Source organism: Citrus sinensis, chromosome 1 (genome assembly GCF_022201045.2).
Source record: "Citrus sinensis cultivar Valencia sweet orange chromosome 1, DVS_A1.0, whole genome shotgun sequence".
Classification (NCBI taxonomy): Eukaryota; Viridiplantae; Streptophyta; class Magnoliopsida; order Sapindales; family Rutaceae; genus Citrus; species Citrus sinensis.
Window position 1 is genome coordinate 4,264,985 of NC_068556.1, and position 13,841 is coordinate 4,278,825.

General features: G+C 35.7%; 2 protein-coding genes across 2 annotated transcripts; one reads left to right on the forward strand and one right to left on the reverse strand.

Annotated features, from left to right (window-relative positions):
• Positions 1 to 106: 106 nt before the first annotated feature.
• LOC102618520 (uncharacterized) lies at positions 107 to 8,589 on the forward strand. The gene is given in 21 exon segments (XM_006475833.4): positions 107 to 382; positions 548 to 721; positions 828 to 879; positions 991 to 1,098; positions 1,232 to 1,316; positions 1,748 to 1,802; positions 2,209 to 2,337; positions 2,339 to 2,395; positions 2,397 to 2,534; positions 2,537 to 2,614; positions 4,050 to 4,073; positions 4,075 to 4,110; positions 4,807 to 4,905; positions 4,996 to 5,106; positions 5,682 to 5,697; positions 5,700 to 5,752; positions 5,860 to 5,976; positions 6,764 to 6,913; positions 7,171 to 7,271; positions 8,135 to 8,223; positions 8,226 to 8,589. Coding segments are annotated over 21 exon segments (1,971 nt in total). The 5' UTR covers positions 107 to 319; the 3' UTR covers positions 8,462 to 8,589.
• A 541-nt stretch (positions 8,590 to 9,130) lies between these two features.
• On the reverse strand, positions 9,131 to 10,301 carry LOC102618239 (transcription factor MYB82). Its single transcript, XM_006475832.4, is given in 4 exon segments — positions 9,131 to 9,646; positions 9,780 to 9,909; positions 10,030 to 10,083; positions 10,086 to 10,301. Coding segments are annotated over 4 exon segments (708 nt in total). The 5' UTR covers positions 10,174 to 10,301; the 3' UTR covers positions 9,131 to 9,210.
• Between the last annotated feature and the right edge of the window lie 3,540 nt (positions 10,302 to 13,841).

Sequence of the window (13,841 nt, forward strand, 5' to 3'; positions counted from 1 at the left end):
ACTTCAATTTTCGAACGTCACCAAGCTTTCGGTTTGAGTTTACGTAAGAGTTAAGACTTATAAATTTCTTAATTAATTATTATTTAGTTTTGAAATAAGTGGATAGTAATTTTTCAGGAAAAAAAAGAAAAGAAGAAGAGAAGATACCGAAAATGACTGTGCAGCAGGGACCCACCACACCTTCCCTCGCTATTCCTCCCTCCTCTCGCATCGGCCAGGATCCCAATTCTTAATCACGAAGCAAAATCAAATCACTGCTCTCTGTACCCTCGCTCTCATTCTCATCCCTACACTATATAGTTGATTAATCAGCAAAATCATGCAAGAAATGGAGCTACACGATTTATCAGACGACGCCGATTACGCCGCGTCTATGCAACAAGTAAGCAATTTCTTTTAATTCACATTCACACACGGCAATCGCTTTCTCGTTTTTTGCTAGTTTTGATCCGATCGCGTTTAATCAAAACAAGAATTTTACTTTGCCATGAATCGGGGATTCGATGAACATTTATTTTTTATTTTTTTGGTTTTTGTTTATAAATAGGGATCATCAAGCATGATGAGGAGCGATAGCAGCAAGAGAAGCTCGTCGAGCGAATCGGAAGGCGCTGAACTGGTTTATTTGAAAGATAACGTGACTATTCATCCTACTCAGTTTGCATCTGAACGAATTAGCGGAAGATTAAAGCTAATTAAACAAGGATCCTCTCTCTTCATGGTAACAATTTTGCAATTAACTATAATATTACTAACTTGTTGTTTATCTCTGATATCCTTATAATTTCTTTTATTCTTTTAATTTTTGTTTTTGTGTGTTACAATAGACTTGGATTCCGTACAAAGGCCAAAACTCCAACACTAGGCTATCTGAGAAAGGTATGTTTAGCTTTGTACTTGTTATAATTAAATTAATTAATCGAGTATGCAATTCAGGTATAAATGTTTATAAGTGCTGACTGTTATTGTTTTATTGCTTTTTATGTGTAGATAGGAATTTGTATACCATAAGGGCAGTGCCATTTACAGAAGTGCGGTCCATTCGCCGACACACTCCGGCTTTTGGGTGGCAGTACATAATTGTTGTTTTATCATCAGGTTGTCAAATTATTTTAGCTCTAATAAATTCAAATTATTTTAGCTTTAATAAATTTCTTTGTTTCACTTTACAAGCCTATATGAACTATTTTTTGTCTCTATAAGTGGAGTGAATGGGGTTCTCTTTTTCCAGGACTTGCTTTTCCTCCTCTTTACTTCTACACTGGAGGAGTTAGGGAGTTCCTCGCTACCATAAAGCAACACGTCTTACTTGTGAGGTTGGTGATTTATTATCATATTCCCATTTTCTTTAATTTCTCGTATATGTATATGTGCATAGTGTATCTGTATTATATTAGTCTATGAACTAGATTCTAAACGAATCAAGTATGTGCTGACATGCATATATGTTCTTGTGCATCTGAAATCCATCTATGACTGTTCAAGTGAAACGTAGACATCAGACTAGAGTTTCTGTTAATTTTGGTTCAGTTTAGATTGCGTGTTCAGAAATGTTGCATCATATGAGTGTCTGTGGGATATGAATATCTTATACTAACAATCTGTATGGCCAACTCATAACTCATTTTGGAGTATAATGCCGGAAGATAAATCCATCTAGGTTATTTATTTATTATAAGGCTATTACTTTCATCTTAAGCCTATGATGCCATTCATTGATGTCCCTTGCTTTACATCATGTTTCCAGGTCAGTAGAAGATGCAAATGTCTTTCTTGTTAATGATTTTGATAACCGTCTACAGGTATGTAACAAACTAATTTACTTGTTTTAATCGCTCAGTTTAAATAGATATTCATCCATTGGTACAATGCATCTCTCTCTTGCAATTTTCATACATATGGTGTTAAACATTTCTTACATGGGGAATTATGGGTTCTTTTAACAGTGAAAATCTTGTGATTTTGAATTTAATTTTCTCCCAACTAAAGGAATGTACAAACTTGCACCTGCTCAGCTGCACATATCCATTATCTATGTTGTTTTGTCTTTAGAAAAAATATCTTTATTTCTTTATTTTGCATTTTCATTAGCGACACAATTCATTTAGTCAAGTTTACCTAGCTATTCAAATTTTCGCGCTTTGATCGATCAACGTTATGTCTTGTTTTGGTATGATTAACACTGGATGTTCTCATTGCTTGCAACAGAGAACTTTATCTTCTTTGGAGCTGCCTAGGGCAGTTTCTATTGCAAGTGGGTCATCAACACCTGTTTCAATTGGCGACTCTCCTACAAATGTGAACCTAGAGAGGACCAATGGAGGCCTTGGCCATGATAGTCCACAGTATTTCTCAATTCCATGGGAGACAGAAGCAAAAGGCTCAAGATCCTGCCTCGGGATATTTCAATTCAAGTACTGGAAAAATTCTCTCTTGTAACGAAATTTGCCCGCGAAACAACTTCTCAACTATTTCGTGAAAATCATAGCAATGGCTTTGGTGCTTTTGAGAAGAAATTTGATAGCCAGTCTGCCCTAGATTTCGATCACAAGGCATCCTATGATACAGAGACAATTGTTTAATGAAATCCCCAGTAGCCCCAGATCCTGTGGAGGTAATTCTTTGATTTTTGCAACTTCTTAGTTATTTCAGGTTAAGTTGTGACTTCCTCTTTCTGTAATTCCTCAATGATTCAATACTTTTCACTTGTAAATTTTTATATTGGTTGTTGCATCATCTTCATTTATTCTACTGGTGCTGATTATATTGTCCACAGTAAGTTATCATGTCCATTGTGTGCATCAACTGACTTACCACTATCATGATATGAGGTTATTTCTTCTTTTGTTTATTTTCGTGTTAATTGGATGTTGGCTGTCCATTTAGCTGCTAGGTTTTGGCCTTTGGGCGAATAGCTTTCTTATATAATGAGAATCCACAATAAAATCTCAAACCCAGCTTTTTAGTGTGGGTCAACTTTTATAGGTTCACTGCTTGATAAATTATTATTATTCATGTTATCTGTGAGGCATTTTGGGCATAGTAGAATGCTTAGTGTCCTTAGCAACAGTGAATGCAAGGTGCATGCAATGGACGACAGCAAAAAGGACGCATGATGCGATGCTAAGATGTACTTTCTGGGGTCCAGATCATTTTCGAAGCTTTTATTGGGTTGGGACTACACTACATGCCTCTACTTTTGCCATATCAGTATAGGATTATTCATTATTTTTATTAGTATGGTTGAAATTTGGTTCAGAGCTTTTGCACTCTGTGCAACTCAGGTCTCAGGCCACTTGCATATTGTAGTTGGAAAAAGAATACAGACTTCTTTTCCAAGGCCATCTGATGTAGACATTTATCCATTTTAAAACAGAAAATTTCATCTAGGAAACACATTCATGATGAAGAAGCTGTCACCAATGTGGGAACTTTTGAGCTAATTGATTGTAAGGAGGTATAGAAAGGAGCTTTATGTCTTATTAGTTTTGGATTTTTTTTCTTCCTTTCAGTGTTTCCACCCATTTTTAAGAATCATGATTGGTTCATGGTGCATATACAGTCATGCATGCTTGTAGTTACTTATCTGTCTTGGATACATGTGGACCTTTTCTTTTTTCTTTTTTAGGCCAAATCTCTTTTTAATCTGTCCGTGTTATTGCAAAGTGACTGACCAAGATTACTATGTTCCTCAACATATGACTCCAATATTGTACAGAAGCTCAAGTGCAACATCCCATTGTTTGAATGACAAAATGGTGATGATCTTGGATAATTTTGAACCTAAAATCTTCCTCTGCATCAGCTTAGGCTGAAGTAACCTGATTTCTACTCAACTATGAGAAAACAAAATTTGATTTCTATGGGATGTTAGGCGTATAAAGTAATCCCATTGGTAGTTTGGTAACTGTTGACTGTGGGACTATAGACAATGGTGCCAATTGGTTTTCGTTTGTTAGATGGCTTGATATGTTTTGATTGCTTTAATCTGTGGCTTTTCATGTTAGAGAGTGGACATGTGTGCTTTTGTTTATGTTTCATTTTGGCAGTTCGATAAACTAACACTAGTTTGGGGGAAAACCCCGACAGCCTCCCTTGGGATCTGAAGAGGTAAGGGCTGCCTTCTTTAAGTTCTCTGTCTAGCTTTAATTCTTGAGGATAGACCCTGTAAGCATGAAGTTTCTATCAGTCATACTTTTGTCTCCTTAAAGGCAGTCATACTTTTGTCTCCTTAAAGGAATTTATTTCATCTGTTTTCCTGAAGCAGGTCCAGCAGAGCGCACGCACACAAATGCACACACGCACATGCATATTCTTTTGTTTTTGTGCACGGCGATGTGTATGACATCCAATTCTCCTCTTGTTTATATATGAGACAAAAATCAAATTACATCTGGCACAAAGTCTCTTATTTTCACTGCTTGATATCATATGAGGATTTATTTTTCAAATAAAAAATATGACTTCTATATTCTTGGAGAATCGGAGTTACTTGATCAAAATTGTATAAAAAACATGAATGTTTACTTTTTATGAAAATGAATGTGAGAGGTTTGCATATGACCCCTTTTGTTTTGAGTGTTTGCTTTGTAATTAGGTATTGCTCATTAGATAAGTGGGTCTTTTATTTATTTATTTATTTTTAATTCTTTGAACATGGCAACCATGACACCTAAATATTTTAAGGCAATTGCACCAAATTGTCAATACATGTTTGATTTAAAATTTTGGAATCCCTGAAATATTTGCCAGATGTTGTATTTATATGCATCATTGTTGCTGTGCTGATATCTTTTATATGTTCAGTGGACAACTTTTTTGGACAATGAGGGGCGAGTTATGGATTCAAATGCTTTAAGGAAAAGAATATTCTATGGGGGAGTTGATCACAAATTACGGAGAGAGGTTTGAATCCTTAGTAGGGGACATTCTGCTGAGTATTTGGTTTTCATTAATTTTGTATCTTGTTCATGAAGCCCTTGATTATGTTTGTAGGTTTGGGCGTTCTTGTTGGGATACTATGCATATGATTCAACATATGCTGAGAGGGAGTATCTTAGGTGCATTAAGAAGTCAGAGTATGAGAACATAAAGAGGCAGTGGCAGGTTCGCTGTTAATATTCATTTATTCTTTTGTTTAGAATCATTCCGTCCTGTTCAATGCTGTTCTCTCATTTTGTATATCTGTGTGTTTGTGCTGTCATGTTTTGTAGAACCCTCCCTTGTATCAGCTCAAATTTTGGATGGTTTTCTTTTGTTGTCATATTTTCCTTTGTCATAATTATTTTTATTTCTCTCTTCAAATTTCTCCATTTCATTATGTCTGCAGCTTTAGTGCTCTATCTTTATAGTTAGCTCTGCTTTTTCTCTTTGTTGTTTCCTTTTCCTTTCGTTTTCATAAAGAAAAATGCTAATATACTGTCCGAGGGGGAGAGAGAGAAATTAATGCATTGCTTTTAAGGTAAACACGTTGCTTTGTGCCATGGCTTTTTGAGCCTTTTGATGAAAATATAATGTAAGTACGTTGTGTTGTTCAATGTTGTTTTTGTGGTTTTATGGACCTGTTTTTAGATAGCAACCTTATTTTTCACTTCTCATGGTTTCTTGTGTGTTTAGAATTTATGATTTTCTTTAGAGAGTTTTTCGAAGGCTTAATATGCAGATATAATTTCTTCTGCCAGAGTATCTCACCTGAACAGGCAAGAGGTTTACAAAATTCAGGGAGAGGAAAGGGCTTATAGATAAAGATGTGGTATGTATGAAACTAGAACCAGTATTCACCACCTTTGTAAATTATTTTATGGAGGAAGTTTAAAATGAAATGGTGATTCTAATTGGGTTTTTTTCTCTGTTTTCTAGGTGAGGACTGATAGGTCGGTCACTTTCTTCGATGGGGATGATAATCCAAATGTGCATCTTCTACGTGATATTCTGTTGACATACTCTTTCTATAACTTTGATCTTGGTTATTGTCAGGTAATTACTTCTAACATCGAGTGATCTTTCTTAGCCTTGCTGGTGGTCGCATGAAAATGTATGATTTTACACTTGTGTATAGTCATCAAGCTGTGATTGTCATTTGCTTTGCATAAGTCAAAGAATGATTGAAAAGCATTAGGAATGCAACAGAAGTGAAGGCTGGACAGATAATCTTTTGAGTCTGCTGGTGTCATATGCACAAAAACTATTGAATAAGCATGAAAAATTTCATGGTTATTATTTGTAACTTAGAAATATTGAAGTAAAACAAGAAAATTGATCAAGTGTAGCATCCTTATTTTTACGTCTTGCTTTGAAATCCATGTTAAATATGAAACAAAGGCTGGCTTTTATCTGAAATTCCCAATGCAGTTATAGCTGCATTACTGGCATAATCAATCCTTCTTTTCGATTGTTTGAATTATCTTCCAAATTAACTATTCTGTATGCAATTATTTCTTCAAAGTCAATTGTTTTTGGTATTATAGAGTAGTTTTTTGTTTGAGTAGGTTTTATATTACATAATGAGAAGTGGATTTCTTGTGATTTTGAGTTCTTGTTTTAGTTAGGGTTTTGCCATCATAAATAGGGCTTCGTTTTTCATTTTTAATCAAAATTTTATGATTATTGAATGGAATATTATTGTTTCTCCCTTGTCTATTATTCCTTATCATTTTTATTTTGTGGTACTGTCTATCCTGCATCAGATAGGCTATGACCAGTTCGTGCATGCAGTTTGGTACTCTCATGATTTTTCATTTATATTATGCTATCTGTCTTACAGGGTATGAGTGATCTGCTGTCCCCAATACTGTTTGTAATGGAGGATGAGTCGCAATCATTTTGGTGTTTTGTGGCATTGATGGAGCGCCTTGGTCCTAATTTTAATCGTGACCAAAATGGCATGCACAGCCAACTTTTTGCACTATCTAAGGTCTCTCTCTTCATCTTTTAGCTTCTTGTTTCACCCACAGAAGAATATGCATAATCTGTCATTTAATATTTGAAATCAGATTTTACATTCTCTACTTTCCGCTTGGATTCCCTTTCCAAATGATGACAATTATTCTATAATTTGTTAGTGACCAGCTTTATAAGAATTGAGATTAGGTGTCTTAGCTTTTCCTTGACTAACTTTTTAGCTAGGCAAACAGAATGAGTTTCGAGTTTTAATCATCACTTTTGTTGCAGTTGGTGGAGTTGCTGGACAATCCGTTGCATAACTATTTCAAGCAGAATGATTGCTTGAATTATTTCTTCTGCTTTCGCTGGGTTCTAATACAATTTAAAAGGTCAGATGCCTGAATTAAATTGTTCAGTTTGATAATGTATATGTTCTTTGAACATGTCATTCAAGTAATATCTGATAGCTTTTTTATTTCATCAAATATAGAATAATATTCTGAACAGGTCCTAGGTTGATGAATATAGCCCAGTTGATAAGCCTCTTCTAGTGGAAGCAAGAGGTCCAGTTTTCAAGTCTGAAGGGATATGTTTAATTTGAGAGTGGGGAGGGGTTGGGTTGCAAGGTAATTGGAAAGGGAAAAAGAGAAGTCCTAGACCAGTGAAAGGAATTTCCACGATTTCAGTATCCTTGTAGAGGAGGGAGTGGAAATAGGATATCCCCTATCAGACTTTTCATTGGCTGTGTGGCTATCTGTATATGATTGTGTGCATTTTTGTACAAGTTAGTGTATTTGCCTTGTGTGAAGAGGGGATAGAAAAGAGCATGCTACCTGAGTGGAATTATCTTAACGACTTTTCTGTGTGTATGGATTGCCGAGTAGATACCAACAGAGAGAAAAGAGTTTTGAGCTTCTTGGTTCTAATATGGTCATTGAGCATTTGATTGTGCCTTGAAACTTGGGTAGCAAGTTTAGTTGTAATTTTATTGCCAAAGTGTCACTTCCCTTTGCTTTTTAACTGTTTTGGCTCCCAGGGCTTGCTCAAGTGGATTTCAAGTAACTTTCTTTGGTTGGCCATTCGAGTTCAAATCTTAGGGGAGGAGGGGGGCTAAAATATCTATATGAGCTTTTGCCCCTCACTTAACCTCGTCATAATCATCTGAATTCTTAATTTTTCTTATTGCATGGATAATTGTATGTGATAATATGATGTCCAGAGTTTTCCTGATTTATGATTTCATGTTTTTCAGAGAATTTGAATATGAGAAAACAATGCGATTGTGGGAGGTATTATGGACTCATTATCTGTCTGAGCATCTGCACCTGTATGTATGTGTTGCAATTTGAAGCGGTATCGCAACAAGATAATGGGGGAGCAAATGGACTTTGACACGCTCTTGAAATTTATTAATGAGCTGAGTGGTCGGATTGACCTTGATGCAATCCTTAGAGATGCTGAGGCTTTGTGTATATGTGCTGGCGAAAACGGTGCTGCGAGCATTCCTCCTGGAACTCCGCCTTCATTGCCTATTGACAATGGTTTGTTATATTCTCAACAAGAAGATGAAGTATTGTGAATAAAATTCCTTTCGGGTCTGTGGATGTGGAAATATTAAGTGCATCATGTAATTAGCTAATTTTTCTCGACAGTTTTAGCATTATAAAATACAGATATCAGATAAAATAACCATGTTTTGCCATTAAATCCTGGGCCCTAATTAACTTCCGTTAGCTTAAATTCCTTGATGTATCCAACAGTTTGTGTCCTTACTGCATTTTTATTTTGGCTCGTGTGCCGAAAGCGCTATATTTTGAATTGGAAATGGTCAAAAGGCGCCAGATTCTAACGGGTTTTTCCGAGTTCTGAAAATTGGCTCTTAAATTTATTCGTGTTAGCCGAGTTGTTCATTTGTAAACTGCAGCGCGCGTGGAGTGCAATCAAATAAAAGGGTTTCATTAAGTTTCACCTTCCCGGTGGGGTAAAAGGACATGCATTATTTTCTTCAAGTTTTTTTTTTTCCTCTCTCTTTTGTTGAGTCCGATACATGGTTCACAATTCAGAGAGAAAGAGACTGATTTCATGGGATGAATAGACAGTGCTTGTTTTACATTACATAATCATCGTTACGTACATTACATTAGAGTGCAACCACGCATCAGTGGTTTAGGAAGAAACACAATAATGTATGTAACCTGATGCAAAATCCTAGCTAGGTCACTAGTCACTAGTACGTACTAAGCAGACATTTTTATTTTAAAGCATGAGGAGATGCACGACTCGAGATATATTTATTTTGAAGCACGAGGAGATGCACTACTCGAGACATTAGAGAACGCGATTACTGGTTGCACTCAAAGGTCTCGAATACAAGGAAGGAATCCAAATAGGCAATGAAAGGCTCATCATCAAATACAAATGTAGAATTATTGGAGGAATCAGCGCACATTCTAAGTAATTGTTAAAGCTCCCTCCACAATCACCTTCAGTCCACGTATTAGCATCGTAGTCATTTCTCTCTTCTTCGAATCCTTGAGAAGCGTTTAGAGAATTGCGACACATTGGAGGGGCAGGGAGTTTGCTGTTGCTGCCGCCGTCGTCATTATTCTCCCTGCAGTCACCACCATTAATGTTGTGGGTGCCCATGTCAACGGCAGTCGCTTTTCTTTTGCCAAAACGGCATTTCTTGTTCAAATGGGTATTCCAGTAGTTCTTCACTTCATTGTCGGTTCGACCAGGAAGTCGACCCGCTATCAATGACCATCTACATGCATGTCACGAGATCAACAATAATAATCTTGAAATGAAAATAAAAATAAAAAGCCAAAACAAAGGAAAAAATTTAATAAAAAAAGTAATTAAAGTGTACTAATTAAGTAATTAAGAACATTAATCACCGGTTGCCAAGAAGTTTATGCATTCGGATGATAAGGTCTTCTTCTTGTTGAGAGATGGCACCGCGCTTGATGTTTGGTCTCAGGTAATTCTTCCATCTGAGTCTGCAACTCTTCCCTCCCCTCTTCAAACCTGCAGAGAGACAAATTAATTGATACAGAAAGAAATGTTAATTAAATATACAGTGATTAATGTACCTGAACTTGGGGAAATTATGTATACACGTTGCCGTAAATTGATTATAAATCATACCTAACTTCTTGGACACAGCTGCCCAATTGCCCTCACCATGAGTCTCTACATAATTTTCAGAATCAAGTCCTCTTCTGGTTTCCACAAACCTCTCTTAGCCTTGCCCTCCTGTCGTTTCACTTTCACTTGTTTATTATTTCCCATTTAATTAAAATTGACTCCCATCTGCCTAGCTACTTACTCTTTCACTAGGATTTTTGTGGTGAAAGCAGGAAGTTATATACATATATATAGGTAGGGTAAGTGGGTTATATATGTAGTACAGTTTAGTGTATGAAAGAGCATTAATTTAACATTTGTAGTTATATAAGCATATACATGTGTGTGAATGTGGAATTGTGAAAAATGGCTAATCCAAAATTGTCGTCTAGTAACACAACATTACATTGATCGTGCATGAGATGATGAGGATATGTCACTACTTGTGCTTATGTTAAAGGATTGACGTGGGGGGCCGCCCTGGTTTATTAATGTCACTTTAGCTTTCCCAGAGATAGAGATTGAGATTGCTCTCCAGTTTAAAAGTAAAAGCAAAGCAAATCTGGCTTCCACTTCTCACTCTCTCTGTTCCCTACGACCCTACATTTTATGAAATGAAGGAGCAAGAAAAATTAAGGACCCATTCAACAGTTGCAAATGGCTGGCTACTGTGTGAATTGTGAATACATAATTCTCCTTTCTATTATTAAATAATTAATGTTATGTTATTGAAGCTTAAGTTTCGACACGCACGTGTAGCCACTTGGGATCAGTTGTGGGCAGTACCGACACTGATGATGAGTTTAAGCTTTTGCATGAGTACTGTAAGTGAGTAACGATCAAAATTTTGGGGTTTTAAATATTAACAGCTCAATAATTGAAATCTTTCGAGTTTCAACAGTGGCAATTGAAGCGATAAATTAACAAGAGTCGCTCATAATATATTCGGTTGATTGAGCAGATCATGATATATTGGAGAACGCATCAATACCTGTCCAATTGAGAAAATGCAGCCTTTTAAGTCCCACAATATATAAAAATATATGCCATGCATATCTTGAGTTGTATAAAATTTATCCACTTTCTACAGGTACGTACCAATCGCTCAGGTGAGCAAGACTTTTTCAGGTGGAATATTTGCGTTTGAACAGGACAGGGAAGACTGAAGAGAGCTATTTTTTGTGTTTCAAATTAATTTTCTCTCTTGACATCCCTGTCATATAATTTTGCTTTTCGGGGTATTATTTCTCCTTTTTCATCAGCTCCTTCAGCTTTAATGGATTCACCATCAGGTTTGTTGTCTCAGTCTCATGGCCAAATAAAAACAGTCATATTCCTTGTCATTTGACTGGTAGTTTTAAATGCATGTGACGCGTCGAAATTGTACCCACCAAAATATATAACACTAACATAATAATAATAATAATAATAACAACAAAGAACTTATTTTCAAATGTTGATAATCAATCGAGGAAGAGGTGAGCAATCAAGCAATTTATATTGAAAATCTTATGATGGAATATTATGGGTGTGACGAATCCCTCTCTCATAGGATTATTACTTGCGGCGCGTGATGTATTTTTTATTTTGAGTCCTTCACTCTTGGTGGGATTATGTCTCATGCAGAGTGGGATTATAAATCTCTTATACACAAGCTCATACTTTTCCTGAACATTCTACAACAAGTACATGCCCTCACAAAAGGCTTTCATCATCATGCTCCCTCAGTATTAAAGATTCTGAAGGAGAACAAGGATTTGAATTAGCTGTATTTGTTTTCAATGGTATTTGTTGTTTTTTCTTTTCTGTTTTTATAGCATGATTATTTTAAGAGATATAAAATTTATTATGTCCTCTAACCATGTGTCTTCTAATTTAATTAATGAATTTTTTCGCACCGTCGAAGTTCGACTAGAAATTAAAAATATTAAGAACATATTTGAATTATATAAAGTCATTTATTTTCGAGTTACATGCATCGTTCTTGTCACCTGCACTATCTCGTAAGTGCTGTAAAATTTCTACAGTAGCTACCACTTCCATCTTTGTGGATGCCAAAGTCTCCTTTTAAGTTTTAACTTTGCCCAACTGCCATGCATTTTTCTTTAACATTGTCGATCGCATGGATCATGCCTCGAATAGATGGGGTCTGATCAGTGCAACTCTTTAACTTTATTTATTAATTCTTTTTGTTTTTGTCGATAATCTCTTTCTTTTTTTTTGTTTTTGTTTTTTTGAATGTGGCTCGGTTTAGATATTTGAGTTTGGAAGAGACTGAATTTACTTTTAAATATTGAGAAATAAAAATTTTTCATATCAGTACAAACGGAAGATTTGGACTCACTCCCACATAGAAGTATAAGGATCTCTTAATGGATGGTTTCGATCAAAATAAGCGGAGATGATGAAAGCAAATTAAACTGAAAAGAAATTATGTGAAATGTTAAAGATATTTAGATTAAAAAAACCAAATGATTAATTGAATCATTGAGCTTGAACAGTTTTGAACGACAAAAAAGTTGTCACTTGGCCGACAAAGATGATAATTAATTCATTATTGTTCAAACAAAAAAAAATGCTCCAACTTGATCCTTAGATTTTGGCAGGACTTGTGGGTGCATTATTGTTGCTTTATCAATATCAGCCGTTATCACATTGTAAAACAACCTGTCGTGTCCTTAAGTCCAGCACGGTTCTGAGGGCTTGGTAGAAAATGACGAGTCTTTGTGGACGATACAGTTCATACCTGGGTTAATTCCTCGATGTAGTGGGAAATACGTATGCATATATTTTCCTTTTACAGAAGAATAAAGCTGCTTTCATATCTCTCTTCGGATTTAGAGCCCATTTCTTCATGTCATGCATGCATGTGTATACTGCAATTATATATGTGAACGTTTCACCATACTATTCAATTAACAATTAAATTCTACAAACATGGACTGACGGACACAACATTCGAGTCACCACCTTCGATTTCGAAGGGCATCGAGTCACTAGCATATGTGGGAAAGAGTTTTCTTGAAAATACCTAGTAAAGCATATCATATCATTTATATCATAACCACAGGGAGAGAGGAAAATTCGAGGTTAAGAACAAAATTTTTTAACGGGGGGACGGACTGATGTTGCAGAAATTTATTCAGCAATCACAACCGTACGTGGTTCACTTTAATAAAGTTGGCATAATGGAGTACTCGTGATTGTGATTCTTGGCTTACCTTCCTTTTTAAGATTTTTGTTTTTTTGGTTTGTTTGTTTGTGGAAGGGTTGGAAATCACACGAACCCACAATGGAAAGTGAAAGCTGAAGCCCCTATCAACTATCATCATTAATCCAATCATTCTCACCTTCATTTTCCGATTAATTATGGGATTCGTTCATCTCTTGGTCATTTGATTGAGAAGGAAATTGCGTGGCGTCAAGCTATTAATTAAATAAAAAAGTAATCAGAAGTTAATTAGAAAATAATCAAAAAGAGCTCTATGATTATCGGGCCCGGTAGATTTCCAAATTTGAAAGTTGTAAAACCCTAATTAATTCTTTATAATATTGATAGGCAGTATACATTTTCTAACGTGACAACTTATTTTTCTAGATCGAGGAGATAAGTGATTCAAGAAACAAGAGTTGTGGTTATGTATTGTAGCTTTCGGGCACATCTTTAAACCCGTCTCCATTGGACTCTATATGCAGGGGCGTATCATACACAAGGCTAGAAGCTGCTATGGCCAGAGTTTGAAGATTTTATTTTATTTTTTTGAAAAAAATGAAAGAGTAGTGAACATTCTTGATACAAAACTTTTATATTAGATAAATATGGCTTTTCATAT